The 27,549-nt window shown below is 57.3% G+C and overlaps 2 protein-coding genes across 12 annotated transcripts in view; one reads left to right on the top strand and one right to left on the bottom strand.

Annotated features, from left to right (window-relative positions):
• Positions 1-1,353: 1,353 nt before the first annotated feature.
• The window catches only part of DOCK6 (dedicator of cytokinesis 6), a 45,545-nt gene continuing 19,349 nt past the window's right edge, over positions 1,354-27,549 (bottom strand). For 3 of the 11 annotated variants that reach the window (XM_061190445.1, XM_061190447.1, XM_061190446.1), the window contains exons 15-50: positions 24,583-24,700; positions 24,441-24,511; positions 24,071-24,209; positions 23,875-23,976; positions 23,106-23,192; positions 22,459-22,690; positions 22,047-22,208; positions 21,217-21,380; positions 20,440-20,544; positions 18,193-18,285; positions 17,846-17,941; positions 16,949-17,089; positions 14,191-14,304; positions 13,826-13,996; positions 13,337-13,476; positions 13,080-13,249; positions 10,778-10,938; positions 10,326-10,508; positions 9,870-9,996; positions 9,482-9,566; positions 9,234-9,330; positions 8,965-9,099; positions 8,486-8,638; positions 8,149-8,307; positions 7,933-8,033; positions 7,013-7,205; positions 6,769-6,912; positions 5,503-5,634; positions 5,392-5,406; positions 3,946-4,071; positions 3,731-3,820; positions 3,167-3,403; positions 2,654-2,797; positions 2,465-2,571; positions 2,040-2,201; positions 1,354-1,597 (exon numbers count right to left, since the gene is read on the bottom strand). In XM_061190445.1, coding sequence (XP_061046428.1) covers positions 1,555-1,597; positions 2,040-2,201; positions 2,465-2,571; positions 2,654-2,797; positions 3,167-3,403; positions 3,731-3,820; positions 3,946-4,071; positions 5,392-5,406; positions 5,503-5,634; positions 6,769-6,912; positions 7,013-7,205; positions 7,933-8,033; positions 8,149-8,307; positions 8,486-8,638; positions 8,965-9,099; positions 9,234-9,330; positions 9,482-9,566; positions 9,870-9,996; positions 10,326-10,508; positions 10,778-10,938; positions 13,080-13,249; positions 13,337-13,476; positions 13,826-13,996; positions 14,191-14,304; positions 16,949-17,089; positions 17,846-17,941; positions 18,193-18,285; positions 20,440-20,544; positions 21,217-21,380; positions 22,047-22,208; positions 22,459-22,690; positions 23,106-23,192; positions 23,875-23,976; positions 24,071-24,209; positions 24,441-24,511; positions 24,583-24,700 — 4,699 coding nt within the window. In that variant the 3' untranslated portion in view covers positions 1,354-1,554. Of the gene's footprint in view, positions 1,598-2,039; positions 2,202-2,464; positions 2,572-2,653; positions 2,798-3,166; positions 3,404-3,730; positions 3,821-3,945; positions 4,112-5,391; positions 5,407-5,502; positions 5,635-6,768; positions 6,913-7,012; positions 7,206-7,932; positions 8,034-8,148; positions 8,308-8,485; positions 8,639-8,964; positions 9,100-9,233; positions 9,331-9,481; positions 9,567-9,869; positions 9,997-10,325; positions 10,509-10,777; positions 10,939-13,079; positions 13,250-13,336; positions 13,477-13,825; positions 13,997-14,190; positions 14,305-16,948; positions 17,090-17,845; positions 17,942-18,192; positions 18,286-20,439; positions 20,573-21,216; positions 21,381-22,046; positions 22,209-22,458; positions 22,691-23,105; positions 23,193-23,874; positions 23,977-24,070; positions 24,210-24,440; positions 24,512-24,582; positions 24,701-27,549 lie in introns of those variants that run through there. The other 8 variants (XM_061190448.1, XM_061190450.1, XM_061190449.1 and 5 more) reach the window with 6 other exon arrangements.
• On the top strand, positions 25,998-27,480 carry ANGPTL8 (angiopoietin like 8). The gene is made up of 4 exons (XM_061190455.1): positions 25,998-26,304; positions 26,486-26,647; positions 27,187-27,296; positions 27,378-27,480. Exons 1-4 carry the CDS (start codon positions 26,008-26,010, stop codon positions 27,403-27,405), a joined length of 597 nt encoding a protein of 198 aa, XP_061046438.1. The 5' UTR covers positions 25,998-26,007; the 3' UTR covers positions 27,406-27,480.

Below are 27,549 nucleotides of genomic sequence, written 5' to 3'. Positions count from 1 at the left end.
GTGGGGAGGCGGGACAGAGGTAGAAAGGAGGATGGAGACGGGAGAGGAGCAGAGGGGAGGCAGTGATGGGGCAAAGGGGCAGGGAGGTACGGATGGAGGATGGGGTTGGGGGAGAGAAGCAGGGACAGGGTCAAAGATGAGGACGGGGCAGAGGCGCGGGACCAAGACACTCAAAGTCCGGAAAGTTTGGGCATAGATGATGGAGTTGGAGGCAGCAGCTGGTAGAGACCGGCGAGATCGCGCTCCGGAGTTAGGGGTGGGGTGGGTGGGGTGGGGACCACGCTCGAACCCCGAACCGGACTCGAACCCCGACCCAGCCCGGGTCCTACTCGCCTCGCGCGCTCCGGCCGCCGCTGGTCCCAGCGTCCCGCCGCCCGTGCGTCCTCAGCGCGCCGCCGCCCGAGCGCCCGGCCCTCGGCGGTAGCTCCGCCCCGCCCCGCCCTCGGGCTGGCCCCGCCCCTCTAGTCGCCAGCGGCCCGGCCACTGTGGAGGGGGAGGGGAGGGGGATGGGGGCGGGGGGGACACGATCGCACCTGGACGGGCAGGTGTGTGTGCGCGCGTGGGGGTATCCGGCCTCGCTCCCTCTTCCTGTCCTCGGGGCAGGGTCCCCGCACCACTATCCTCCCCCCGACAGCTGCCGCTGGGCCGCTGCGGGGGGCGGGAGAGGGCGGGGCTGGCCTGGGTCCAGCTCCTGGAGGGAGGGCGGTGGTGGTGGTGGCGGCGGCCGCTGCGGGAGGTTACCCCTCCCCCCCCCCCCCCCCCCCCCCCCCCCGCCGGCTCAGGGCTGGAAGCCGCCCAGCACAGGCCTGGTACACAGTGGCGTGACCACCGCGGGGCGGGAAGGGAGGGCTGGGTCAGCGCGACACTGCACAGACCGTAGCTAAGGCCTGGGCTCCATTGCCAGCCAGACCTGGGCTCCAATCCTAACTCCACCAAGCCTTTACTTGCTGCCTCAGTTTCCCCATCTGTAAAATGGGGCTAAGAACGCTGCCTGCCTGATAGTGGTGTTAAGATGATTCTATAACCATGAGGCAGGGGCCTAATAGAGATCCCTCAGGCAGAAAGGCCCATAAACAGGGCAGTGTCTTTGCGGGAGCCAATTATACAGGGCTGGGCACTTAATGAGAGTTTAATAAATGTTACTATTATTCCCCCTGCACACATGTGACATTGTCATTTGTGTGTTGCCTTCCCCACTAGAATGTCAGCTCTACAAGGGCAGAAATTTGCATCCATTGTCACTGCTGTGTCCCTGGCACCCAACTGGTTCTCAGTGTCTGTGCATCAACAATCAGGGTGTGCGGGTAGAGGGTACACACGGGACCCAGCTCCCAGGGACCACACCACACAGGCTGTTTATAAAAACCATTTTAAATTAGAAAAGGTAAGAAGCATCAGTGCACACAGACGAGAAAAAAGGGACAGAGGGCCCAGACCCATGTGCAATGTGGTCACCCCGTGGCTGAGTGGGCAGTAGGGGAGACTGTCAGGAAGGCACAGACAGCTGAGTCCAGGGTGCTGGTTCCTCTGGGTGTGGCTTCAGGCCCTGTGGGCTCAGAGGTCAGCCTTCCGGAAACTTGCTCTGTTCAAGGAGTTCCTGGGGGACGAATGAAGTGGATCAACATGGCCACAGGGCCCCCAACTCCATAATACTTCCCAGCCTCCTCCTCCTCCCCCCTCTCCTTCTCCTCCCCCCTCCTCCTCCAAGGAGGTCTTCTATGGTCTTCCTGGCTCCTTTTACATTGGTTCTGATCTGGTCATGGAATCAGAAATTCTTAGAATCCACCACTGGAGATATGAATCATGCCCATTTTACAGATGTGGAAACTGAGGCTCAGAAAAATGAAGTCACATACCTGGGAAATGATCAGAAACGGTTGCCCAGAGCTTGAATATGTGTATGTGTCTGAGTATTCACATGACTGTGCAAAGCCCTGAGCACCCGTGTTGATGTGCACGTGTATGACGGCCCCCACGCTCTGCCTGGCTTTGCCTGCCCCCTCTCTCCCTCTCTAGGGTGGGAGGCCTGGGTCAGGCACCTGAGGCCGGCTGCGTTTGGCGCCAGCAGCTGAGGCAGGCGCTGGGTGAGCAGGGGCTGCAGAGCCTCCCGCAGGCGGGAGTAGTTGCGCTCCAGCTCACGGTGATACTCCTTCTGGTCCGGCCCAATCAGGGCTTTGTTCTTCCGCAGCGCATCCTCGCACCTGAGGGAGGACCAGATGGCAGGAGATGCTCAGGGCTGACACTCAGAAGACAAAGCAAGACCAGAGGTGGGGAGTCCGCGAGCTGGGGTCAGGCATGCAGAGGAGCCTATAAATGGGGGTCTGGCAGGTGGATATGACTTAATGGAAATCAGAGAGGCTACAATGGGGGCTCAGGTTGATAGGCTGTACTGGGGAGTCAGACAGGCAGAGAGCCATAACGCGGGGGTTAGAGGGAATCTGATTGCGGGGGTGATCAGGCCTACTTCTTGCAGAAGTCCTTGAAACAGAGCCGCAGCTTGTTGTGATGCCTGAAGAGCTTAGGGTCTTGCGGGATCTCGGCCAAAAACACCTGGGCCACCTCCAGTGGACCCTGTGGGGTGATAGGGGCTTGTGACGATGTCTGCATGGCCCCCGGGGGCCCTCAGGCAGCCTGCACACCCCACCGGCCGTGCCTGGTTTACAGTGGGCCCCACGGAGCCCTGCAGCACCATCTGCAGCATTTTGGCATCAGGCGGGTCCTGCTCGGTGGCGAAGGCCAGCTCCCGGGTCTTCTTCTGCATGTCCTCAATGGCCACCTCCACTGGCGTCAGCACTGTCTGCGGGGTGGAGATGAGCAGGCACACGTCGGGGCCTGAGGATGTCCTGACCCAACCCAGCCCACGGCAGCTTGGACCCCAGCTGGGGGTGGACAGGGGTCCAAGAGGCTGTAAGGAACCAGGTCTGGGGCTCCTGCCTGCTTGGGTCTGGCAGGGTGGGGGTCAAGGTTCAGCTAGCTGCCTTTGTCTGGTTCTGATAACTTTGGTCTGTTCTAGTCCAGCCTTGGGTCAGCAAGGTCTGGACGTAGGGGGTTTGAGTCTGCAGATTGGGGTCTGGAGGTTGGAGTTTGGGGGTCCCTGGCCTCCCTCGGTTTTGGGGTCTCTGCACCTCCCCTCCCTGGGCCTCCCCCAGGCCTGGGCCCTGCCCACCTCCTCCCGGTGGCACACGCGGATTCGTGTCTTGATGTAGGGGAAGGCGTGGTCTGTGCTGAGCAGCGTCTTGCGCTTGTGCTGCTTGGGCAGTTCTCCGTGTGCGCGCCCGTCCGGCGTGAAGGGCGTGCAGAACAGGAAGGTTCGCAGCCCGTAGTTGCGGTCGAAGTAGGTCACCCGGTCCTTGAGCTCATAGGTGTCGAAGTGCGGCTCCACGTACGTGATCTGGATGTAGGCCTGGGGCATGGGGCTCAGGGGTGAGGCTCTCAGCCCCAATACACACACCTGGGGCTTGCTGGCCTCCCGCAGGGGCCCCATCCCTGGAGAAAGGGGATTTGGGCCTCCCTGGGTCTGGGGGCTTTGGATCTGGGGTTCCCAGGTCTCCCTATGTCTCCTTTGGATGTTTGGGAATCCCCTGAGGAATAGGACGTGGGGTCCCCAAGGGAGATAAGCTTTGGAGTTTCCCAGAGATATAGGATTTGAGGGGCCACAGGATTATAGTATTTGGAGTCTCCCTGAATATAGGATTTCGGGGTCCCTGGGGGGATAGTCAGGAGCCCTCACCTTCTGGGGGTCCAGCTTGGTCTTGTCCACAGGGTTAGAATCTTTGATAATCTGGACCACGTCCTCCCCAAATCTCTCCGTGTAGAACTCCTGAGGACATGGGGCTGACTCACAGCTGCACAGCTGCAGCCCCAGTGCCCTATCCCAGGGCACCCCGCCCCACCCCGCCCCAGGGCAGCCCAGTGCCCTGTCCACCCCCCACCGCCAGGACGTGCCTCCAGCCGGTGTGAAATCTCGGCCAGCTTCGTGATGGACGGCTCCTTGTACACGAACTCCTGTTCATCCAGGTCACCGAAGCGGGCGCCGTAGAAGCCCACGCGGAAATATGTCCCGAACACACGCTGGGGCTGTGGGAAAGCTGTTGTTGCCCAGGAGGCCCTGCTGGAGGTCCCCCTACACCAGAGACACATGGGTCCTCAGGCGCCATGTGCGGAAGAGGTGGGCATGGGCGGAGGACCCCGGACACCACAAGAACATCACATCATGGACACAGGCAGGGAGGGGCATGGACCCAGATGACTGCCAATTGCCCACACCCTCACTCTTTTTCCCCAGCCTGTCTCCTACCTCCCCCAAATCTTTATTCTCATTTAACACAAACCCCTAGTTTCTGATTCTCCCTCATGACCCACGCAGTTCTTCAGAGTCTGGATCTCAATATGAAATGAGAACTGGGGCCCTATTGCTCATAACTGGGTCCTCAATGCCTATAGGTCTGGGTATACAGTAGGTGCTCAATATATGCATGAGTGACTGAGGGAAGGCGTGGCCGTTTCTTGCTCTGGGACAGAGGCTCTGGTTCCCTTGTTCCAGTGCATCCCCTCCCCTCCCAGATCTAACTCTGCCAAGAAGGTCCCCCTCCCTCCAGGTAGACTACTTTCCACCGGGAAGGATGGGGGTGGCTCCATGTTCACTCACCAAGGCAGATCCAGGCAGGGTGAGGTGGGCACCAGGAGATGGAGGTGGGGAGCAGGGGGCAGAGAGACAAAGTCATGGGTGAGGTCAGAGGTCACAGCCCCCAACCCCCAGAGTCCTGGTTTTGCTGCCCCATGAGAACTATTCCAATGGGCAGAGAGAGGAGATCCGGGGAGGGAGGGGACTTGCCCGCCCCGCCCAGCTCCCACCCAGTCCTCCCCCCTTGGTTCTGGGTTCCTGCCATCTTTGGCCAGAAAATTCTCCCCAAACTAGGAGATGCCTAAAAATAGACCCAAGTAGGGGAGAGGCGGGAGAGGGGGGGACATTAAATGGCAATGAGGAGCAGAGATCCTGGGGGAAGCTGGGGAGACAGGGAGAGACAGAAACCAAGAGAGACACACAGAGAGAGTGATCAAGGAGAGAGACAGAGACAGGGAGAGATGGACAGAAAAAGACCAAGAGACACAAAGAGAGAGACAAAAAGAAACAGAGACAGAGGAAGTTGGAGGTCCCCCCTTCCAGGCAGTGACCAAGCTGGCCCTGCCTGAGGGAGGGGTGTCTCTGGAGAGCTCCCAGCTGGGTGAGTCACAGGCTGCCCTGGAGATCTGGGGCAGGGAGGGGGGCTCTGGGGGGAAGTAGTGGGGTGCGTCATCGCCCACTGAGCCCCCGCGGCCAGGCAGCTGTGCTCCTCCAGCGCCCCCTGGTGGTCCCTGACCACTGCTGACCAGAGGCACATGGCCACTCACCTCCCAGCCGGAGCTCTGTGGGTGGGGACAGAAGGGTCAAGGTCAGCTGAGCCCAGCAGGGGCCAGGGGCTGGGGCCGAGGGCAGGGTCTGAGAGGGCGTCCTGGGCCCACCTGGTGCATGATCTTGGTGAAGGCCTCCTGCAGTTTGCCGTGCACAGCAGCCAGCTTCTTGTAGTCGCGGTGGGCTTCCAGGATGGGGATGAGGGTCTTGTAGACCTCATTCACTGCCTCATAGAGCCCACCCTGGGGGTGGAACATCAGAATATCCAGCACCAGCCCTGATCTTCTCTCCTGCCTGGAACAACCCTCCTTCCATGCTCCTACCCACCCTCCAGGGCGCCATCTTCCATCACCTCCTCCAGGAAGCCCACCCTGACCACACCTGCCCCAGATGGGGTACCAGCCTTTCCACTCAGCCCCTGCAGACATCCTCTGTGGTCTCCACCATGCTTACTATGGACCCGGTGCTGTGTACATGTACACTCTACCCATGTTCCTTCATTGGTGGGAGGAGTCATCTTTTTTTTCCATTCCTCAGAGGGGAAACTGAACTTCAGAGACGTGGAGGGGCTCCCCAGGGCCAGGACCTGAAGGCCGGCCCTTCTGCCATGGTGCCTAAGACCTCCACACCCAACTGCCTCCCGGCACATGGTAATGGCCGCTCCTGAGTGCCGCTGGCCCCCAGTCAGGGCCAGCATCAAGCCTGGCACACGGCAGGTATCCTTAGCTATTTGCTGACTGTTAGAGGTCTGTGTATACCATCTGGCTTATTCCCAAGGCCTCTGTCTCTGAGACTCCAGCGAAGTGATCATAATAATAAAAACAACATTAAAAAAAAAAAAAAACCTTTACAAAAAAAGGAAAAAAAAAAAGAAGGCTTGATGCAAAGAACTGAAACAGGATGGTAAATATAGGTGGTCACTGAATTTGAGTGCTGGGTATGGGGGGTTGTGGGGATACAACTTTCTTTTATGTGTTCTTGAAATTTTTTATAACAAAAAAGAATTTTAGGTAATTCCCTAGGGGTCCAGTGGTTAGGACTCCACACTCTCACTGCAGGGGGGCCTGGGTTCAATCCCCTTAGTCGGGGAACTAAGATCCTGCAAGCCACATGGTGTGGCAAAAAAAGAAAAAAAAAAAAAAAGAAGAATTTAAAATGGTAACTGAATATATTCAAGGCTTATTATATCCAGACCATGTGTCAAGGGTTTTATGGGGAGAAAGGCAGGTAACGGGGCCTCTGAGGGATCCCAATCCTTCTCCTCCACAAATCCCCTGCCCAGAAAGGGTCCGGGCAGCAGCTTCACCTGGAGTCTCCAGGAGCGGGTATCGGGCCCATCAGCAGAGGCACGATGCCGCCCCAGCCCCAGGCCTCACCATGGTGAAGTAGGCGGCCGCCTGTTCCAGCAGCCCCACCAGCCCCAGCTCCGTGAAGTGCTTCCCGGAACAGAAGCCCTCCTCATCAGGCGACAGGATGTCGTCAGAGATGGCGGACTCCTCCAGCACGTTGGACGAGATGTTCTGGGGTGGGAGGTGGCGTCAGAGCCTGGTCCTCGGCCCGCGTGTGCCACCCCCTGCCCGCCACTACCCCACCCCCCATCCCCCCATCCCCGCCGCTCACCTGGAAGGAAACGCAGCCCACAGGCAGGTGGCGGCTGTCCTCCAGCAGAGCGAGGTACTCGGCCACCAGGGCGGCCGCGTGAACCATGCACTGCGCGGCCTCCGCGTGGTTGCCCAGCTCCGCGTGCTTCCCCGCCATGTTCTGCAGCCACGTCAGCCGCAGGTCTGGGGAGCCCTGGTAGCCCCGGGCAATCCTAGAACCCAGGTGAGGGGGGATGTGAGGAGGATGGAGACTCCCCTTGCCCCACTGCTCACCCCTCACTTGTCCATCCCCTTCACCTGTGACCCCACCCATCTGCCCCAGCCAATCTCCTCACCTTTACCCCATTCACCTGTCTCCTAACTTATCCCACTCCTTACCTGTCCATCTCTTCATTACCCCCACAAGTGTCACTCTGGGTCTTCCCCAGACCCAGAGTGGGGTCTGCCCAGGCCCATCCCTTCTGTATGCCCCCTGCCTTCCCTGTCTCCATCACCTGGGCCCCCATCTCCCACTCCCCAGTTTCTTACTAAATACCCTTCACTCTCCTCCAAATCACTTGTTCCCCTAATCTGTCACCCCTTCATGGGTTAGCACCTCACCTGTCTCTCCCACCTGTCCCCCTCACTTATTCTTGTGCTCCTCTGTCATCCTCATCTGTATGTTCATCTGGCACCATTTTTACTTGCTCATTTACCTGCCCTCACCTGTCTGCTCACCCCTCCATTCACCTGTCTGCTCACCTGGCCCCTCACCTGTCTGCCCTCTCACTTGGTCATCTTCACGTGTCTCCTCTCCTGGTCCCTCTTCACTTGTCCATCCTTACTTGTCTCTCTTATTACCTGTACGCTCACCTGCTCCCTCCCCACCTGACCCTCTCACCACCTCCTCTCCCCTCACCTGTCTGTGAATGGCGGAAGGTTCCAACTGGCCCTCCTCACCTGTACATGAGGTCAATGAGCATTTCCGGGTCCTCCTGATGCTCCTTCATCTTCACCGTGTCAGTCAGGATCATGTGCAAGTTGAACATCAGGTCCTGGACCTGGAGCGGGGGAATGGCCAGGAGTGACGGAGCCGAGGTGGTGGGGTCAGGGGTCAAGCATGGCAGGGCAAAGACCCTGGCTACGGAAGGTGGGGCGGGGGTCCGGCGGGGTCACCTGCTCAGCAAAGGTGCTGTCCCGCAGCCCCACATCCTCCTCGGCATAGGTGAGGATGGTCTTGAGTGAACGTCGCAGGTGATCTTCGCTGAAGTTCTGCGTTGTCCCCACCAGGGACGAAAGCGACATGGTCACTTGCATCTTCACGCGGGCAAAGTTCTGGGTGGGCCGGGGAGGAAGAGCACGCCTGACTGTGGACCTCGGACCCTCACACCAGAGCCTGCTCGACCCGCTGACTTCACCCCTCTCCCCTCCTGCCCTGCGTGTATCGCGTCAAGACCCCTAGTCGGCCGCCCTCCCCAGAGCCATAGATCACACCCCCCACACCCCCACTTACATTGCCAATCTCGAAATTCTGGCGCATGAGGAGGTAGAGGGAGGCGCTGGCGTGCGTACGGATGGCGCTGATGCGGCTCCCGCAGTGTCGCAGGAGCCTCAAGCAGAGGTCGGCACACAGCTCCGTGTCCTCCTCAAACAGCAGCTCTGGGAACTGGCCCCCAGGGCGGGACAGACACCAGTCAGCCCCTCCCCGTTCTGGCTCAGAAGGTCCTCCTTGGGGACATGGGCAGAAGCATCGGTCTGTGTTCTGCCTTCTCTGGCCAAGCCCAGCAGGTTTTGGCGTCAGACCTGGGTTTAAGCCCTTACTGTGTGACTCCGGGTGAGTAACTCTGCCACTCTGATCCTCGGTTCCCTCCTCTGCAAACTGTAGCTAAGGAGTGAGTGTCTGCCTCATGGAGTTGCTGAGCACACAACAGTCGCTCAACGAATGGGCTGTGATTGTTACTCTGAAGAAGCGTGGCTGTCAGAGGTACTCACCTTGGATACCAGGGCCCGCTGTGTGGCCAGGCCATGCTGCAAGAAGAGGGCACTCTGGGCACTGCCCAGACTGTACAACACAACCTTTAGTACCGCGCCCAAGATACTCTCCCGGGCCTCTGACAGCATCACCGTCTGGGGGGCCAGAAATCCAGCTGTTAGAGACTGGGGTAGTTATGGAGTCAGGGAAGGAGAAGGATTCTGGAGTCAGAGATCACAAGGCCCTGTAGTGGGGTCAGAGGTGAGGGAGATGCTGGATCAAGCCCTACCTGCACGATGATCTCCAGTGTATCCAGAACCACCAGGCTTGCCTCGGTTGCCAGGTTCCCGTCCACCAAAGCCTCGTGTTCCATTTCATCCTTGGTCCTAGAGGGGACAGGAGGGATTGAGGGGGCCTCTTAGGGCCAGACTCCACCCCACAGCTGAGGTCTTTCCCCTCCCTCGGCTGCCCTGGGCGGGGCGCCAGTTCTCTGGAAATTGGTCTAACCCCAGCAAACTACTTCCTGCCCACACCCACTTGTCCACACGGTCCGAGGTTTGTCTCCAGTGTGTGACGCTCTTCCGCCAGCGTACATTCTCCTGGTTCCCAAATGGGCTCCTCTCTGAGACACACAGGTGCATGTTCACAGATGTGCAAAAACATAAAGACACACATGACCATGAGAATGGATCCCACACACATGGGATCCCTGTGAGGACACTGGGTGACGTGGATGCTTGCGGAGTGGATGCAGTTAGACGTGAACAGGCAACATAGACACCCACGTGTACGGGGATAACGCATGGACTTCTTTCTGGGAAAAGTAAGCCAAATAGAGGCAGAGATGGTCCCCGTCTTGGGGCCCCTTGTACAAAGGCTGGGAGGCACTGGGTAGGGACGTGCATGGGGTACATCTCCCTCTCACCACGGCTCCGTCGCACCATCTCCTGTCGGGCTCCAATGGTGCCCAAGATAGCTTCCTCCAGCCGGGCCTTCATGTCCAGTGATTTCTTGAATGTGAGACTGTTGATACGTTCAAAGGCCTTTTTCCCCTGCAAGGACAGAGAATAAGTTCGAGGTTGACTCTGCCTTTTTCTGTGGGCTAACCTGGTCCTGCTTTTTCTGGCCCTTTCCAACCTCCAGGACTCTGTGTTTGAAGACACAGTTCTCCACTCTATAGCAAGCTCTCGGTGCGTCCTGAATTCTGTTCATGAAGGAAATTCTCCCTTTTCACATTGGCTCAGCACAGAAACAGTCCACCCCTTTCTCCCCAGAAACTGATAACGGTCCACTCCTTCACACCCAGCCTATGGCACCCGAAGGCCCCACATGCATCCTCAACCTGCCTCCTATACCCCAGTCCCCTGCCCACCCCTCGAACCTTGTATTCAAAGGCAGCCAGACAGAGGTACAGCAAGTCCAAGAGACGACCCAGCTGAGGGAGGGCCAGGTCCGCAGCCCAGCGCTGCAGCAGGGCTGGCTCAGCATTCTTCAAGACCCATAGCACACACACCAGCAAGGTCCGGCTAGACTCGGCAGAGAGGGCACAGCCTGAGCGAGCAGCCTGGGGACAGAGAGGGGACAGGGCACTCAAAGGGAGAGAGGTGACTTTCATTTTTCTCCATATTAAGATGAGAACTGGCCGATTGATACTTCACTGCATAAATTCCATTACCAGGTTATCAGACACACAATGTCCAAAATACAATAAAAAATCACAAGACATGTGAAGAGGCAGGAAGATGTGATTGATAAGGGAGAAAAGACATTAGACGCAGGCACAAAAACAATCAAATGTTGGATGGGGTCTCTGGGGACAAGGCCGGTACTCACTGTCGCTGGGCCCTGGGAGATGCTGGCCCGGGAGCCAGGGGCCAGGGGGCCACCAGCGATGGCCATGGCCACTGAGGGGTTGATGGTCCCTCCTATGTCCCCTTCCCCTTCTGTGTCTGAGTCGAGCATAGAGGCCAGTCTTGACCGCTGACCTGGACCCTCTGGGGGGAGAAAAGAATGAGACCGTGGTTAAGTGCTGTCTCTGTCTCAGATTTCAGCTCACAGGTCACCTCCTCAGGGAAGCCTTCCCTGATTCCACCCCCCAGACCAGGGTGGAGTCTCTAGTTATTGACTCCCAGAGCTCACTTACTGTACTTGTAATTAGATACATTCATCATGCAACTGTTTCTAAGATCCACAAAGGCCTGGACTATATCTGCTCTGGCCACTCTAAACTCAACATTTAGAACATGGCCTGGTGCACAGGAGCAGTCATTGTAAAGATGATGATGATGATGATGATGGCAATGGTGACAACCAAAATAATAAATACTGCTGCTATTATTATGGCACCAACTGGCGCTTACATAACATTTCCTGTGTCAGGTGCTGTTCTAAGCACTTTAACAATATTAACTCTTACTCTTCAAAACAACCCTATGAGATAAGTACTTTTATCACCCTTACTCTTTGGAAGAAGAAACTGAGGCACAGAGAGGTTAAGTTACTTTCCTGGGGTCACACAGTAGGTAAATGGTAGAGCTAGGATTTTAATCTAAACAGTCTGGTTCCAAAATCTCTGATCTTGGACTTCCCTGGTGGTACAGTGGTTAAGAATCCACCTGCCAATGCAGGGGACACAGGTTCAATCCCCGGTCCAGGAAGATTCTCACATGCCACAAGCCCGTGTGCTCTAGGCCCCATGTGCCGCAATTACTGAGCCTGGGTGCTGCAACTACTGAAGGCTACACGCCTAAAGCCTGTGCTCCGCAACAAGAGAAGCCACTGCAATAAGAAGCCTGCGCACCACAACGAAGAGTGGCCCCCGCTCGCCGCAACTACAGAAAGCCCATGCGCAGCAACGAAGACACAACACAGCCAAAAAAAAAAAAAATCTCTGATCTTAAAAGAGTACTCTCTCCACTCCCCCCTCCCCCCAAAAAAAAGTCTCATCAGAGAGAGTTGCTGCCAACAAATACAGAACAGGTTTCACCCCAGAGAGTCTTGAAATAAAAGGTCAAAGTCAACTGAGTTTTACTAAAGCTCCAGCCCAGTTTAACCTAGCTGAATTCCTGACTGGATTGAGGTGATCAGCCCCTTATCCTAGCTGCCTAAGAGAGAGAAAGGGGAATGCTCACTGGGAAAAGATGACATTGCTTCAGTCCTGATGGTCCTTTTACATGCAATGTCCAAAATGCAATAAAAAATCAGAAGATGTGAAGAGGCAGGAAAAGGTGACTGATAAGGGAGAAAAGACAATAGAAGCAGGCACAGAAATGATCAAATGTTGAAGTGAGCAAAACTTTAAAATAAAAAAGATGCACAAACATGGGTTAAAAAATGGAGAATTTCAGCAGAGAACTAGAATCTACAACAACAACAAAATCAAAATTTACAACTGGAAAATATAAAATTTGAAATTCAGAACTCAATGGAGGGGATTAATAGAAGACCAGACACAGCAGAAGACAGAAGTAGTGAGCTCAAACACATGTGAATAGAAAGTTTCCCCACTCAAGCACAGGGAGCAAACAGAATGAAAAACAGAACAGAGGACAGCAGACACTTGTAACATGATCATAAAGGTCTAACATACGTGTAATTGGAGTCTCAGGAGGAGAGAAGAGAGAAAATGAGGCAGAAAAAAAAAATTCAAGAGATAACAACTGAGAGTTTCCCCTGAATGATGAAGGGGATCAACCCACCAATCCCAGGTCTGTGTTTCCAACCACTGAACACACTTATCCATCAGTGGTGCCAATGAATGTGCATATAAATGAACGAACACAGGGCTCCAACTGATGTTCCCCACCTTTCCCTCCTCACACCTCTTTCTAGAAGATAATTCATCTCCCATTTATTGCATGCTGACAATATCCCAGTACTACACGTCCTCAGATTTTCACATAATCCTAGGAAGTAGTTGATGCTACCACTGTCTCCATTTTACAGGTGATAAATCTGAGGCTCAGAGAGGTTAATGGCTTTCTTGGGGCCCCACAGCAGAACTTGAACCCACTCCTCTGATCCTAACACCCATGTTTTTACTCCTAACATGCTCGCCCACCTTTCCTGATCTGAGCCTTGTGGGATCAATCAGGCCCCCAGATCGTGGGACGCCACCCCGCCTTGCCCTGCTGACCAGCAAAGTCATGCAGCCGTGGCAGTGTGTCCCGCGCCAGTGACAGCAGTGGCAGGTATAGCTCGGCCACCCGGGCCTTCACAGTGGCCTCGGCGTAGCGGGGGTCAGCATCATGGCCACAGAGCAGGCTGTGGACAGCACTGATGGCCTTCTTGTGCAGCAGGGACGCCCTGTGGGGTAGTGAGGTGTTCAGGACAGAGTGGACGTGCCTCCTGGACCTTCCTCCCGCCCCACGGCCAGGCAGGGCCTGTGCTCACCCCTCGGCCTCAGGTTCCAGGGCCAGGGCCAGTTCCGTCAGCAGGAGCCCAGCCAGGAAGTGCTGCTGCCGGAACGACCCACTCAGCTCGAACATGCTGATCACCTTGGGGTCTGGGGCCTGGCTGGAAAAGGTGGAGCTCTGGAGAGGAGGACAAAGCAAGGGACCAGGGGCCAAGGGTCAGAGGTGAGAGGTTAGGGTTAACTCATCTGTGAGATGACAGGGCACAGGGTCCAAAGTCAAAGGTTTGAGAAATGGCAGATGGAACGCCAGTCTGGGAGTTAGGATTTAGGGGTGAGAAGTCAGAAGCCGGTCCTCCCAGGAAACTGCTGAAAATGCAGGGTCAGAGGTGAAGGGTCAGAGGTAAGGGGTCAGTCCCCTGGGCAGTGGCCTATTGCAAAATGGACAGAGATGAGGGAACCACACAAGAAGGGCTGAAAGGCAAGAGGTCATAGGTCAAGAAGAGGAAGAGGATGTGAGGCCAGCCCACCTGCGAGGTGGTGGAAGATACGGAGGGCGAGGGCGAGGCCGGGGGCGACAGGGGGCAGCAGGGGAGGTTGAGGGTCACATAGTGTTCGTGGCCGCATAGGATGCGGGTGAAGTCCATGCGCAGGGTCAGCAGCACTGCCGGGTTGGGAGCCGACTGCAGCCGTGTGGCCACCTGCGGGGGAGGGTTCAGCGGGTGACATTACACTGCTCTGCCCACCAATCCACACCACCCTCTGCCATGCCCCCGCAGGTGTGCTATCCCCTCCAAGTCCCCGACAGGTATGCCGTCCCCACCACATCTCCACAGGTGTGTTGTTCCTACCACGTCTCTGCAGGTGTGCCATTCCCACCACGCCCACCCCATACCTGCTTGTAGTGAGCCCGGACCAGGCTGAAGACAAAGCCGCGGTCCACCAGGGACAGCAGATCACTGAGGAAGAAGGCCAGGCTGGCGTTGAGGTGCTCGGCCAGCTCCACGTCCTGGGGGCACAAGGCCTGTCAGCCCATGCCCACTCACCCCATCAAGCCTCCATCCCTGCCCTTGGCCTGGCTCTCGCCAAGGCCACCAGTGACCTCTAAGAGCCGTGTCACTGCCCGAAAACCCTGGGTCTCCTTGACACGCCCTTGTCTCTGGGCTCCGGACTCCCAGGCTTCCTGGTTGTCCTCCTCCTCTGACTAGCCCTTCCCTTCCCCACAGTTAGTGTCTACCCTCCACCCGGCTCTGTTGAGGACACTCTTTTTTATTCTCTCACCAGATTTGAGTAACACAACACAGATGGCAGAGACTGGCTGCTGACCCCCCACCATATCCTCTCACAGGTATTGGGATGCTTTTTCAGAGTTCAGAGCTGGATAGGGACTACCTTTCCCAGCCTCCCTTGCAGCTGAGAACAATCATGTGACCACATTCTGGCCAATGGGATTTGAGAGGAATGATGTGGCCACTTAAAAGAAGGGGCAGGTCCTCTGGTTTCCATAGCCTGTAATGCCTGATGTGGCAGGTACCATGATGAACTGAGATGGCCAGGCCCATACCGTGGAGCCCCCCGTAGCCCACCTATGCTCAGAAATAAACTTTGGTCACATTTAAACCATTTGTGATGATGTTCAAGCAAATTAACCTTTGCCCTAACTGATAAACCCTAAGAAATCATTTAACAAGCATCTATTATGTACCAAGTCTTGTGAACGGGACAGACGTGGTCCCTGCTGCTTGTCCAGCTCTCAGTCTCATGGGGGGGGGGGATGGGGGATAAGAGTATTCCAGATAGTTCTATGTGTTTCAAAGACAACTAACAGGGTGCTATTTCAAGAGAAGCCTGAAGGATGAGCAAGAGCCCAGGGGAGAAAGGCGTTCTGAAGAGAGGGAACAGTAAGTGCAAAGGCCCTGGAGCAGGAAGCGCCTGGCAAGTGTGAGGAAAGACAAGGAAGGAGGCTCCTATGGCCTCAAGGCCCAGCTGCCCTCCTGCTTTCGGGAGCTACTCTTGGCCTCACAAGTTAGCCTCGGTGGCCCGCAGTTCCCTGCAACCCAAAGAAACAATATACAAAATCCACCTGAGCTCCGAGTCCTCAAGTGGGGCAGAGACTTGTGCATGGAGCCTGATACAGTTGGTGTTCCATAAATGTCAAGTGAAGGAATGAAACCGCTGTGGCCCATCACTGATACCCCCCCAGCGCTGTGACAAAGGTGCTTCTCAAGGGCATTGTTCTTCCCTGCAGCCCTTTTGAGGAGGGTTTCCTCATAATCTGGATCAGCCTCCGGGAACTCAGCCCTTGGGGAGGCTCTAGTGAAACAAGGTTAAAACCTTTGAGACCAGCCCAGAGGTCATGGAGGATTGCAAAAGGGCCAGCTTGGGCCGACCAGCATTTCAAAAATCTGGAAAATTCCCATCAAATCCAGAAGTCCCCTTTCTCTTTAAAAATCAGACACTCTGGCCACATGCCCTCTGGTCCACCATAAGCCCCGCTCCCCCAACTGAAGCTGGTGGTGAGGGTTCAAATCCCCATTCTGCCCATTCCCACTTATATGGTATCAAGTTGTTACTCAGTCATTCTTTGCCTCCGTTTTTCCAACAGTATAATGGAGGAAACAATAATACTAACTTCATGGAGTTGTTGGGAGAGTTTAATGATGTGATGCATCTAAAGTATTTAGGTAGGGGCTTCCCTGGTGGCACAGTGTTAAGAATCTACCTGCCAATGCAGGGTACACGGGTTCGAGCCCTGGTCCGGGAAGATCCCACATGCCGCGGAGCAACTAAGCCCATGCACCACAACTACTGAGCCTGCATACCCCAACTACTGAAGCCCGCGTGCCTAGAGCCCGTGCTCCACAAGAGAAGACATCGCAATGAGAAGCCTGCGCACCGCTATGAAGAGTAGCCCCCGCTCGCCGCAGCTAGAGAAAGCCCGCGCACAGCAATGGAGACCCAGTGCAACCAAAAATAAACAAATAAAAATAAATAAATAAAATTTAAAAATAATAAAAATAAAGTATTTAGGTACACAGTAAGTGCTCAATAAATGCATAATTTTATTACTATTATCATTGTCTGCCCAGCTTCTGTGAGCACTGGAATTAATGGTCCAGGGCCTGGATAACCATCAAGGTCTCGGAACATCAACATCCATTTACTGAGTACTTACTGTATACTGATACTGTGCTAAGGGCTAATGCATCTGCCCTGTCACCTCTCTGCCTTCACCAACTCCCATTCTCCACTTTGTTCACTTCACCCCAGCCACTCACCTCCTCACTGCTCCTCTGACAGTGGCACGGTCCTGCCTCAGGGCCTTTGCACTTGCTGTTCACCCCCTGACTGGAATGCTTTTCCCCCAGATATCACATAGATTGCTCCCTCATGTCCTTCAAGTCTTCCCCTAAAAGTCAGCTCCATGAGGGCAAGGAACTGGGTCTGTTTTGTTCACTGCTGTGTCTCTAGTTCCCAGCACAGGGCTGTGCTTAAGAAATAGATGTTGCGTGAACAGACTGATTCAGCAAATGGGATTTGTGGTCTTGTAGCCAGGAGGCACTGGACAGGACTGATGCCTCATGTGGCTGGCTCTATGTCCTCCCCAAGCACCCCTGCCCCACCCTCCCTCCATGGAGGCCCCTCCCCCTTACCTTGTGGACGCGGGTGATGACCTCCAGGCCCACAGAGCCCACCAGAGCAGCAATGTCATCCAGGAAGCGCCCAGGGAAGCGAAGCTTGCGGGGTGTGTCCAGCTTCTGGCCCAGAAGCAGGTGCAGCGCCATGCTTTTCACCTGGGGGTGGGGCAAGAGGGTGGGGGGTGGGTCTTGAGGGGCTGTGGGTGGAGGCAGCCTCCCAGAAGGGAGCAGAGATTGGGGGGCTGTGAGTGGTGGCTTGAAGTGGGCTAAAGGTGGGCATGAGGGGTCCTGGATGTGGCTTGAGCCCTGTAGTTATGGGGTGAGAGTGGGGCCTGATAGCTGTGGGGAGGGCCCGAGAGCTGTGGGTGGGACTTTGCAGGTTGTGGGCGGGGCTTGAGAAAGACATGGGCGGGGCCTTGAGTGGGTGCTAGGCAGAGGGGTGGGAGGCTGAGAGAGTATAGGTGGGGCTAGAGCAGGTCTCCAGGGGTCAACGTCTGACTGTAGGTAGGAGGGTGGGGCTTGAAGGCCCACCAGATTGAGGGGGGATGGCTGTAGTCAGCAGGAATAGTTCAAGGCACCTCTTGAAGAGTCTGTGGGGTGTCTCAAGTCTGATCCCAACAGTTTCCTTCTCTCTCTTGCAGGGGAGGCCTCCTTGCTAGTTGGGGGTCTCTCACTGGTCTTATAGGGAAGGTGGGTAGGGGGGATCCTTCTCACTGTGGAAGGGGTTTCAGGTAACTTTCAGGGGGCCTCTCCAGAGAAACGTTCCCTTAGGCATCTCTTATCTCTCTCTACGTGCGGGTCTCTTGGGGCCATTTCTCAGGGGGCTTGGGTACACTCTCAGGCGGCTTCTCTCCCCAAGGAGAGTCTCCCCTGGGGGCCCCTTGTTCTTGGGCGGGGAGGAGGGCGTCTCACCATGAGCTGGAAGAAGAACCAGGCATGCTGCAGGACAGCCTCGCGCACGGCACTGCCGCTGACCACCCACTGCAGGGCCAGCTCCTCATGAAGCAGCTGGGGGCAGGGGCAGGGGCAGGGATCACAGAGAGCAGAGGAGCCCACCCTGTACCCCCGTCTGGAGGTCGTGACAGGGGAGGATGCAGCTGGAGGGCTTGGGATTAGAGCAGCGAGAGGCCATGCAGGAGGAAAGGGGCCAGGAGGAGTCAATGTGCCCTTTCCCCGGGCTCTCCAGACCCTGCTGGGCTCGAGGGCAAGGGAGCTCTGGACCCCAAAATGGAGTCACCCACCCCCCTGCCTCCCACTACCTTCTGCACAGTGGGTCTTGGCTGGGTGGCTGGTGGGGCCGAGGAGGAGCCCTCGAGGTAGGAAGAGGTTCGGCTAGAGCTGCGGTCCATGGCCTATGATGGGATGATGAGGGGATGGGATGGCGAGGGGGGTCAGAGTGGGTGCAGGCGGTACGGATGGGAAAGAGAGACAGTCAGCGTGGATGGAGGAAAGACGTGGCCGTGTAGACAGACAGCGGGGACGTGGATGGAGAGAGCCGTGTTAATAAAGACAGAAGTGTGTGGGAGCGGATGGAGAGGGTAAGAATGTGATGGAAGAGACGAGAAGAAGCAAGACACAGGTAAGGAGGGGACAAGCAGGGTGAACGGAACAGGCAAGAATGTGGACGGGAGCCCATCAGGTGGAGCAGGACCCAGCAGAAAAAGATAAGAGAAAAGAGATGGGAGGAGTGGAGGTGGGGAGGGTAAAATCAGTGTAGACGGAGAAGAGGATGTGGTCAGAGGAGGTGAGCCAAGTGGGGACGAGGGCGGAGAGTGTGAGTGAGTCCGTGAGTCCAGGGATGGACAGAGGAGGCGGAGGGCACCAGGGTGGAGGAGGAAGAGTGTAGACAGGGGTGTAGAGTATAGACAAAGGGGATTAAAGGGAGGATGGAGGAGGAGAAAGAAGAAAAAGAAAGATAAGGACAGAGGAGGTGAGATGGTGATGAGAGGCAGTGGGAGCAGCCAAGAGAGCCCCAGTTTCCAGGCCTGGACCCGCTCCAGCCTTGCTTGGGGCCTTGCCAGGCCTCAGTGTCCCCATCTGTGAAATGGGCATGAGGTGCTCAAGCTCCAGTCTCCCCGCCTCCTTTGCTAGTCAGGTGAGGCCGCTGACAGGGAGAGGAGACCCAGTGATGGAGCTGGCCCGGTCCTGGAAACTGCCCAGGTCCTTGCCTTGGCCGTGGGGCCCCCCCAAGCTCCCATAGTCCCAGCCACACACCCCGGGCTCCTCAGCCCGCATCAGATGGGCCATCTACTGCAAAGGCCAGCCTCACTGCCGCCTCCTGCCTGGAATGCCTGCCCTCCTGCCACCTTGTCACCTCCTATGTGCTCTTCCAGGCCCAGCTGACACCCCAGAGAACTGAGGGCACTGGTGGGGAGACCTGTTAAAAACATGGGGGGACTGGAAAGGCCCATGAACCCAGACTCCCAGCAAATCTTAGAAGACTGTCCAAAAGTCCCCCTGCTCGTGCTGTGAACAGTTCCCTGGCTGCCATGCGATGCAGGTTGCCTAGGTGACAGGTACAGAGCTGGAACACGGCCTGGGGCCAAGTATGCAGGGAATCCAGCCCTTGGTGCCCAGGGGCCTCTGAGCTTGGTTCCAACCTCTGCATATGCCCTTCCCTCCATCTGGAACACCCACCCGTCACTGGCTGGCTCTATCTTACCCTTCAGGTACCAGCAAAAATGTCACCTCCCGGGAGAGGCTCCCCACACCACCCAGAGGGAGGCTGGTGGCCCTGTTTCAGTTCGTTTCCTTTCAGGTATTTTCACCCCCTGCACTTATATATTCATGTGTTTGTTTGATGGGTGTCTATCTCCCCGACTAGCCAGTAACTCAGGGATGAGGCTGGGTTGAGGATCTATCTCCCCAACAAAATCTTGCCTGTGATACCCTAACTCCCTCCCAGGCTCGGACCGCTGCACTGAATAGCAAGTCTTCACTTCTGAAAATTCAGAACCTGGGGCGCAGGGGGAGCCCATAGCAGAGCCAGGACTTGATCCCGATCCAGGGTCTGATGGCAAAGCCCCTCCCCACACCAGGTCCCAGGAAGGGGCAAAGCAAAGGAAGCTGCCCACAGGGGTTCCTCTGCCTGAAACGGGGTGGGGGAGCCCAGAGGTTCAGTTCCATCCCCTGGGCATCATTCAGGCTGCTGTGTCAAGGGGACAGTTGAGAGTCTCCCGAACAGAGTGGATGAAAGGGAGAGAAACAGGCCATGCGGGACAGTGAGGTTAGAGTGGCTGAATGTGCATATCATTTGCATGCTATTTGCATACCACCCTGCCCCTTCTGTCTCTGCCTGAGGCGGTGGTCTGTGTGGCAGCAAAAGGCTGGTTAAGATGACCCTGTGTTGCCTACAACATCCACTCCACAGCCCCAAACAAAGGCAGGAGGGGGTCTGCTGCCTCCTCCAGGCAGCCCCCCTAGGTTAGTCGGCCCCAGCCAGGAAGGTGGGAGGAGCTCATGCTGAGGTGGGGTGACACACGTGCAGGGGCAGGCAGGGAGGGCACCTGTCTGGGGTCGGCCCCACAATAAGGGGGTGCCCGTCGCAGCACCGCCTTGCTGCCTCCTGGAGCATAAGCAGAATTCACCCAGGAGTGTGAGCGGTCGATACCCTGGAGATACACGGATAAGTGGTAGCATCTATGGGCAGAGGGCAGGGAAACCAGCGTGAAACACCAAGCGTGCTCACTGTCCTGGGCCACACGTGTGCCCACGTGGACACCCACACACAACCCTGGAATATGTGTGTGTGCGCAAATGCGCATGGGGTGCACACGTATATGCCTCCCGCATACGTCTGTGCCTGGAATGCATGAGTACATGCACCCGCGTTCCCATGTGCGTGGGGTGCGTGCATATACGTGCCCCACGTACGTACATGCATAGGGTACACATGGAAATGCACCACTGCGCTATGTACATGGTGCTCTCTTTTCACGATCCAGTCACCCGTCCTTGGGTCAGCCTAAGAGTCCGAGTCACAGCTCCAAACCTGTGACAGCCAGAGCCCAACCCTAATGTCCAGGGTCAAGTCTTTTTTTTTTTTTTGGCCAGGCTGCGTGGCTTGCAGGATCTTAGTTCCCTGACCAGGGATTGAACCCGCACCCTTGGCAGTGAGAGCTTGCAGTCCTAACCACTGGACCGCCAGGGAATAACCCGGGGTCAAGTCTTCATCCATGCTGTTGGCTGTCTTTCCTGTCCTCTGTCAACACTGAGATCTTTTACCTGCCCACCTGGCAGCCATGACCACTGAGGCTGGAGAGAGCAGGGGCCCCTTGCCCTACCTTGCTGGCCAGGATGCGGGAGACCTCGTCGTCCACGGAGACAGGGGCCACGGCCAGGTCAGGGTTGCTGCTGCTGATGCTCTTAGAGCGGGCCAGGTAGAGGCTTGTGGGGCGGCCAGGGCCACGGGCCAGCGTGGCAGGCTGCAACGTCACTGGAGGGGCCCCTGATGATAGCAGGAATACGCTCAGCCCCCTGCCCACCTGCCCTCATGACCCCCTGCCCCTTCCCAGTCAGCTGCCCTTGGCGAAGTCACTTTCTTTCTCTGAACCTCTAGGTTCTTCACCTGTAAAATGGGTGTGATAATGGCTCTGCCTCATAGCAATTTTGGGGAGAATGAAAAACACTGAGAACAGTGCCTGGCACGTTATAAGTGTTAGTGCTTATTGTTAATTATTTAGCAAATGAAAAAAAATCCAACTTTATTGAGCGCTCAGTGTGCCAAGCATTTTGCATGGATTACTATGCCATTGACTACTACTAGCACCCCTGTGAGAGATACTATTATTATCATCGTTTTATAGATGGGAAAACAGGCCCAGAGAGGTAAAGTCACTGGCCCAGAATCACAGAGCTTGTAGGCAGAACTGAGATTCAAACCCAGACAGCTCTGCTTGAGTCCCTGCTTGCTGACTGGCTGAATCACATGCCAGTCAAGTTTACAAAGACCATACCCCGGGGGCTGGGGCAAAAACTTCTCTCTCTCCTGTAAATTGCCCAAACCATCCAAAGCCTGTGTAGCCTCAGGACCTTTGCACATGCCCTTCCCTTTGCTTGGGATGCTCTGCTCCCAGGTATTTCCTGTGCCCCAGGGTCTCCCACCAACACTCACCGCCTGGGAGGCTGGGCTCCGTGCCAGGCAGTCGGAAGGCATAGTAGACATAGGCAGCCAGCACTGGGCAGTGACCACGGGTGTCCTGGGCAGCCTCCAGGCTCCGGTGGACGAGTCTGACTACATGAGCCATTGCTTCAAAGGCTACACGACCCAGGTTTACTGCCGGGCAGAGGAGAGGTCAAGTTCCAGGTCCCAGGGCTTCCTACTTCCCCAGGGAAGAGACTTCAGGGTCCAAGGGGCTCACGTGGCCATCAAAAAGTCAGGGGACTAGGGGACTGAGGGGCCATTTTTCAGATTGGAAAACTGAGACCAGAGAGATAAATGGGCTATGGGAGGTCACCCAGGACCAGGGGACCCAAGGCCCATTCTCCAGATGGGGAAACTAAGGTATGAGGCTGTGCCCGCTCACCGATCTGGCCGCCGATGATCGGGGGCCGCACGACCAGGCGTACGAGCTTGTCCAGTACGTGGTGGGAGAAGGCGACAAGGGGTTCAGGGCTGGTGAGTCGCAGGGCCACCAGGCTGGCCCGCAGCTCCTGCTCCACGGTGCTCTCGCTCAGCACGGCATCCTTGAGCCGGAATGGAAAGGCCGCTTCCTCCAGGACGTGCACCAGGGTGAAGAATTTGTCCAGGTAGGGGTCCTGGTGGGGGACCAGGGGTGAGCAGGGCGAGGCCAGGGCCCCCAGTCCAGAAAGGGCCCAGGGGATCGAGTGCGAGGCTGAGTAGGCTGGGACACCGAGGCTGGGGATCAGTGAATGGAAAATACATGAGAAAAGGGACAAGACGGTAGCTCAAGAAGAAAAGGAAAAGATGGGGAGTGATCACAGAAATAGCAAGGGACTAATGGGGTGGGGGGAGGAGAGACCATGCAAAGGCCAAAGCTCCAGCTGGGATGGCCACTGGCATGGCTGCCCCTGCCTGAGTCAGCAGCTTCCCTGGAGCCTGGCCCCACTGACCAAAGTCACGTCCAATGGCCCGAAGCCAGGCCTCCCTTGTCAACGGTAACTGTTGCCCAACCCCAGGGCCGGACTCCTGGGCTCTGGCCCCACCCCTTACCTGGGGGTGCACAGAGGACACAGCCGTGAGTTCCACGCTGAACACACCCTTGTGGCCATCCACCCAGCGCATGCCCGGCAGCGCCACCTGCGGGAGGGACACACCAAGTGGGCACCGGCCGGCCCTCCCCACCGCTCAGGCCACCAGCCTCAGCCATTGCGACACCGTGGCCTGAGCATAGCCCCGCCTGCGGGAGCCACTGGGCACCCTGCCCCTGGGCCCCGCCCAGCTCAAAGATAGGGGCAGATGGAGGGGAGCGCTACGGGGGTCCACCGGGCAGGCCGGAAGCCTGGGATGCTCACAGGAGAATGGAGAGCCAGGGTGACCGTTATTGGAGGGAATGAACAGGAAATAGCATGATGGGAGGACTCGAGGTCCCCGGGGTGCAAATTAAAGGCTATGTGGGAGGGTGACAGAACATTCGCATGGGGAGGGACGGTGATTAGGGCGGCAAGCAGGGCTGCAAGTGGGGGGCTGCAGCGGAGAGGCAGTGGAATCTCACTACGGAACAGTGAGTGCAGAGGCAGGGGAGGGGGCAGTCACGAGGCAGGGCTAGTCGAGGACAGGGAGGGACACGCACGGGGGCAGCAGGTCACACAGAATTAATAATGGGGGTGGGTGTGACGAGGCAGGCAGGGGCCCTGGAGGCCCTAATGGAGGACAAGGCTCCCAGGGGTGTTGGTGGGAAGGAAAGCAGGGCACGAATGGGGTACTTGGGAGCACCGATGGGGGACAGGGTGCTAGCTGGCAGGGAGTCCAGAGCACGTACGTCCGGTGTGAGCACGGAGTAGCTGGGCGGGGGCTGATCCACGGACACAGGGAGGCAGAAGGGGCCGGTCCTCAGGCGGCCGTGCTGCAGCAGTGGGATCCACTGGGGAGAGGCTGGGGGTCAGGTATGGGGCCGGACAGGGGGCAGGAGGGCTGGGCATGGGGGTGCGGGCTGGCAGTGGTGGAGGGGAGCTCACAGTAAAGCCCACAGGAGTCTCCAGGGCCGTGCCTGGCCGGGGCTGGCAGCTGACGTGGTAGAAGGTGAAGAGCAGGTGGTGGTTCTCGGTCACACAGGCCGGAAGACGCAGCTTAAACTCCTCGTAGAATTCAGGGGACCTGGCAGGGCCGGGCTGGGGGTTCTGCTGGGGACTGGGCTCCCCCTTGCCTGCCCCGCCCCCTCTGCCACATGTTCCCCCAGTGCTGCTGGGCCCCACCGTCCCTGCTCTCTGCCTCAGGTTCCCGCATTAGCGCTCCGGGAGATGGCACCCCCCCCCCACTCCCCCGACCCTGGTCCCTCTTCCTGCCCCACTGTACCCCCATCAGTCCCCCCACCCCGACCCCACATACTTGTTATGGTAGACCACCGGTGTGAAGGCCTCGCGGGTGAACTCACTGCAGCTGGACTTGCCAAAGATGACCTGGAGGAGCAGGGGCATGAGGGGCCGGCGGGGGACACCCCGCCCGCCTCCCCCTGGGCCCAGCCACTGACCGGCAGGGCCTGGCTGGGGTCCTCGCCCGCCATGTACTGCACTCGCACCGTGAGGTTGCGCACGGAGCCCTGGCGGCTGCTGAAGTTGAGGCTGTGCGGGTACACGTACAGCAGGTTCCTGCGGGGGCAGGGGCACGTCCCCGTCAGAGGCACAGAGAGCCAGGGGACAGTGGCCACACCACTGGGGCACTGAGAGCCGGGTCAGGGACACGTATGGGTGCCAGGAGGGAGATGTGACTGGCAGAGGATGGAGGACAGACGGGCACCCTCAGAGCACAGGAAGGGGAACGGTGTGGCAGAGGGTGGGAACACAGAGGGACTTTGGGGGTACTGAGGGTACACAGTGAGGCAGAGGGCAGGGGACAGATGGGCGCCAAGGGCCAGGCTTCCGAGAAGGTAGCCCAGGCAACCAGCACCAGGCCTGAGCCCCGCCCATGCTGACCTGCCCATCACCCAGCTCAGGAGCCTGACCACCCCTTCCCCCAGGAGAGGCCACTAGAATTATATGGCGTGTCTCTCAGGTGGGGAAACCAAGGCTGGAGTTGAAGGCAAGGGCTGGGCTGGGGTCAGGGTTCTGCCTCCCTCCCCCAGGGTAACTCCATTCAAGCCCTAACCAACCCCTGGGCCTCGGTTTCCCTATCTGTCTAATGGGGGCATCAAGCCTCCCAACTGAGCCTTTGTAATACCAATGATGCTAAATTACAAAAATGTCAATAATTGCACCAAACACTAATGTGGCACCAACTGGCTCTGGGTGTGTTGGGCTCTGTTCTAAGCACCTGACGTGAAATGACTCATTTATTTCTCACCAGCAGCCTGTGGGCAGGGACTCACATCACACTCCATTTCACAGGGAAACAGAGGCACTTGCCCACAGTCATCCAGGGAGACAAATGGCAGTTAGCATTGATCCAGGGTACGTGGAGGTCCTGGAGTCAGGCTGTGTGGCCTTGGGAGAGTCTCCCCCATCTGTACCTGCTCCCTTAGCTCTTAACCAGGCCAACAAAAACTCCAGCATCACAGGCTTGTGGGAAGGTTATGAGACCAGCTACTGTAACAGCAGTGGGACAGCTCTGGGAAAACCAATGGAGCTCATAAAAGCCTCACTGTTATTGCCATTATTGTTGTCATGCCTATCCACAGGAGGGGAAACTGAGGCTAGGAGCCGTAGGGTCTCCCAGCGGGGCCTGGGCCTGTCCTCTCCCAGTGGCCCCAGCCCACACCTGGCCCCGAGCCCCAGCCAGCGTGATGCCAGCGTGGCCCAACTGGACATTCGCCTGATGCAACTGTAGTGCCATCGCCAGGCCCTTGCACAACACAGGGCACCCGGCTGGCCGGTTAACGATTGACCTGAGGTTAAGGGGGGTGTTAAGGCATAAAAGGCAGCAGCAGTGTTGCTGTGGCCACACCCCCAGCCCCCCAGTCATGCCCATGCTTGTGCTGTGCCTGCTGTGCGCCCTGGCAATGGTGGCCCAGCCTGCCCTGGTGGCCCCCATGAGCGGCTCGGAGCCGGCACAGCAGGAGGAGTTGACCCTTCTCTTTCACGGGGCCCTGCAGCTGAGCCAGGCTCTCAATGGCGTGTACAGGGCCACGGAGGCACAGCTGACAGAGGCCGGGCACAGCCTGAGCCTCTATGGCCAGGCACTGGGGCTCCTGGGGCAGGAGGTCAGCCAGGGCCAGGATGCAGCCCAGGAGCTACGTGCGAGCCTACTGGAGATGCAGGTAGACGCTGCAGTTGGGGTGTTGTGGGGTGGATAGGAGTCTATGGGAGAGTTACGCCTAGGGTGACCAACTGTCAGGTTTTCCCAGGACTGAGGCGGTTCCTGGAATACAGGATTTCCAGTGTTAAAATCAGGCCAGTCCCAGTAGGTCATCCTACTAACATCCACTATCTATTGATCAGATGGAAGAGGATGGTCTCAAGCTGCAGGCAGAAGCCACAGCCCAGGCGCTGGGGGAAGTGGCCCAAGGACAGCAAGTGCTATGGAAGAAAATGAAGCGGATGGAAGTCCAGCTGAGAGGCGCTTGGCTGGGCCATGCCCGCCAAGAATTTGAGGCCTTAAAGGTAAGGGGTTCCCAGCCCTGGGGGAGTCAAGACCCTGATTCACAACCAGACCTCATTTCTGAACCTTTTGTCCCAGAGACCCCCCCCAAAGGTCAGCCTTCCAGTACCCTGGCCTCTACTCTGTGTGTCCCTGGGCAAAACCCATGTCCCTTCCCATACCTCAGTTTCCCTATTTGCAAATAAGGGCGACAACTGATGTCTCAAAGCAGAGCCAGGGACTCGGTGCAGACAAAATCCTCAGCATGGGGTGGGGCACATGGGAGTTACTCAATAAATGCATACTATTTAGAGAATTTCTTGAGTGCCCATGACATATCCAGCACTGTTTTATACCCTCTAAAAATCCACATCATGCTCATAACAACCCCACAAAGGGACTCCTGTTTCATCCCCATTTTACAGGTGGGGAAGTTGAGGCCAAGGAGTGGCAGTGACTTGTCGGGTCACACAGATGCAGTGGGGAGCAGGGGGGTCTGGGTGGGGTCGAGGGATAGGAGGTGAGGCGGACCCCAGCTGAGGTTTCTGTCCTGACCCCACAGGTCCATGCAGACAAGCAGAGCCACATCATGTGGGCCCTCTTGGGCCATGTGCAGCGACAGAGGCAGGAGATGATGGCACAGCAGCAGCGGCTGAGACAGATTCAGGAGAGGTGTGCCTGGTGGGGGGTTGGGCGTGCCAGGCAGCGGGATGGGGACCCCTGCGCCTTGGCTGAGCCTCACCTCCCTCCCAGACTCCACACGGCGGCGCTCCCAGCCTGAGCCTGTCTGGGTGGAACCGAGGACCAGTCATGCACCGAGGGATGCTGCCATGCCCCATGCGGCCCCTGCACAGGGAGGAGCTGCCTGTCTGCTGAGGTCGGCCAGGGCGCTGGGCCCCATTTCCGGCCATGGAGCAGAGACGGA

Source organism: Eubalaena glacialis, chromosome 4, assembly GCF_028564815.1.
Source record: "Eubalaena glacialis isolate mEubGla1 chromosome 4, mEubGla1.1.hap2.+ XY, whole genome shotgun sequence".
Classification (NCBI taxonomy): domain Eukaryota; kingdom Metazoa; phylum Chordata; class Mammalia; order Artiodactyla; family Balaenidae; genus Eubalaena; species Eubalaena glacialis.
Note: the sequence above shows the minus strand (reverse complement) of the source record. Positions and strands in the feature narration are given on the sequence as shown.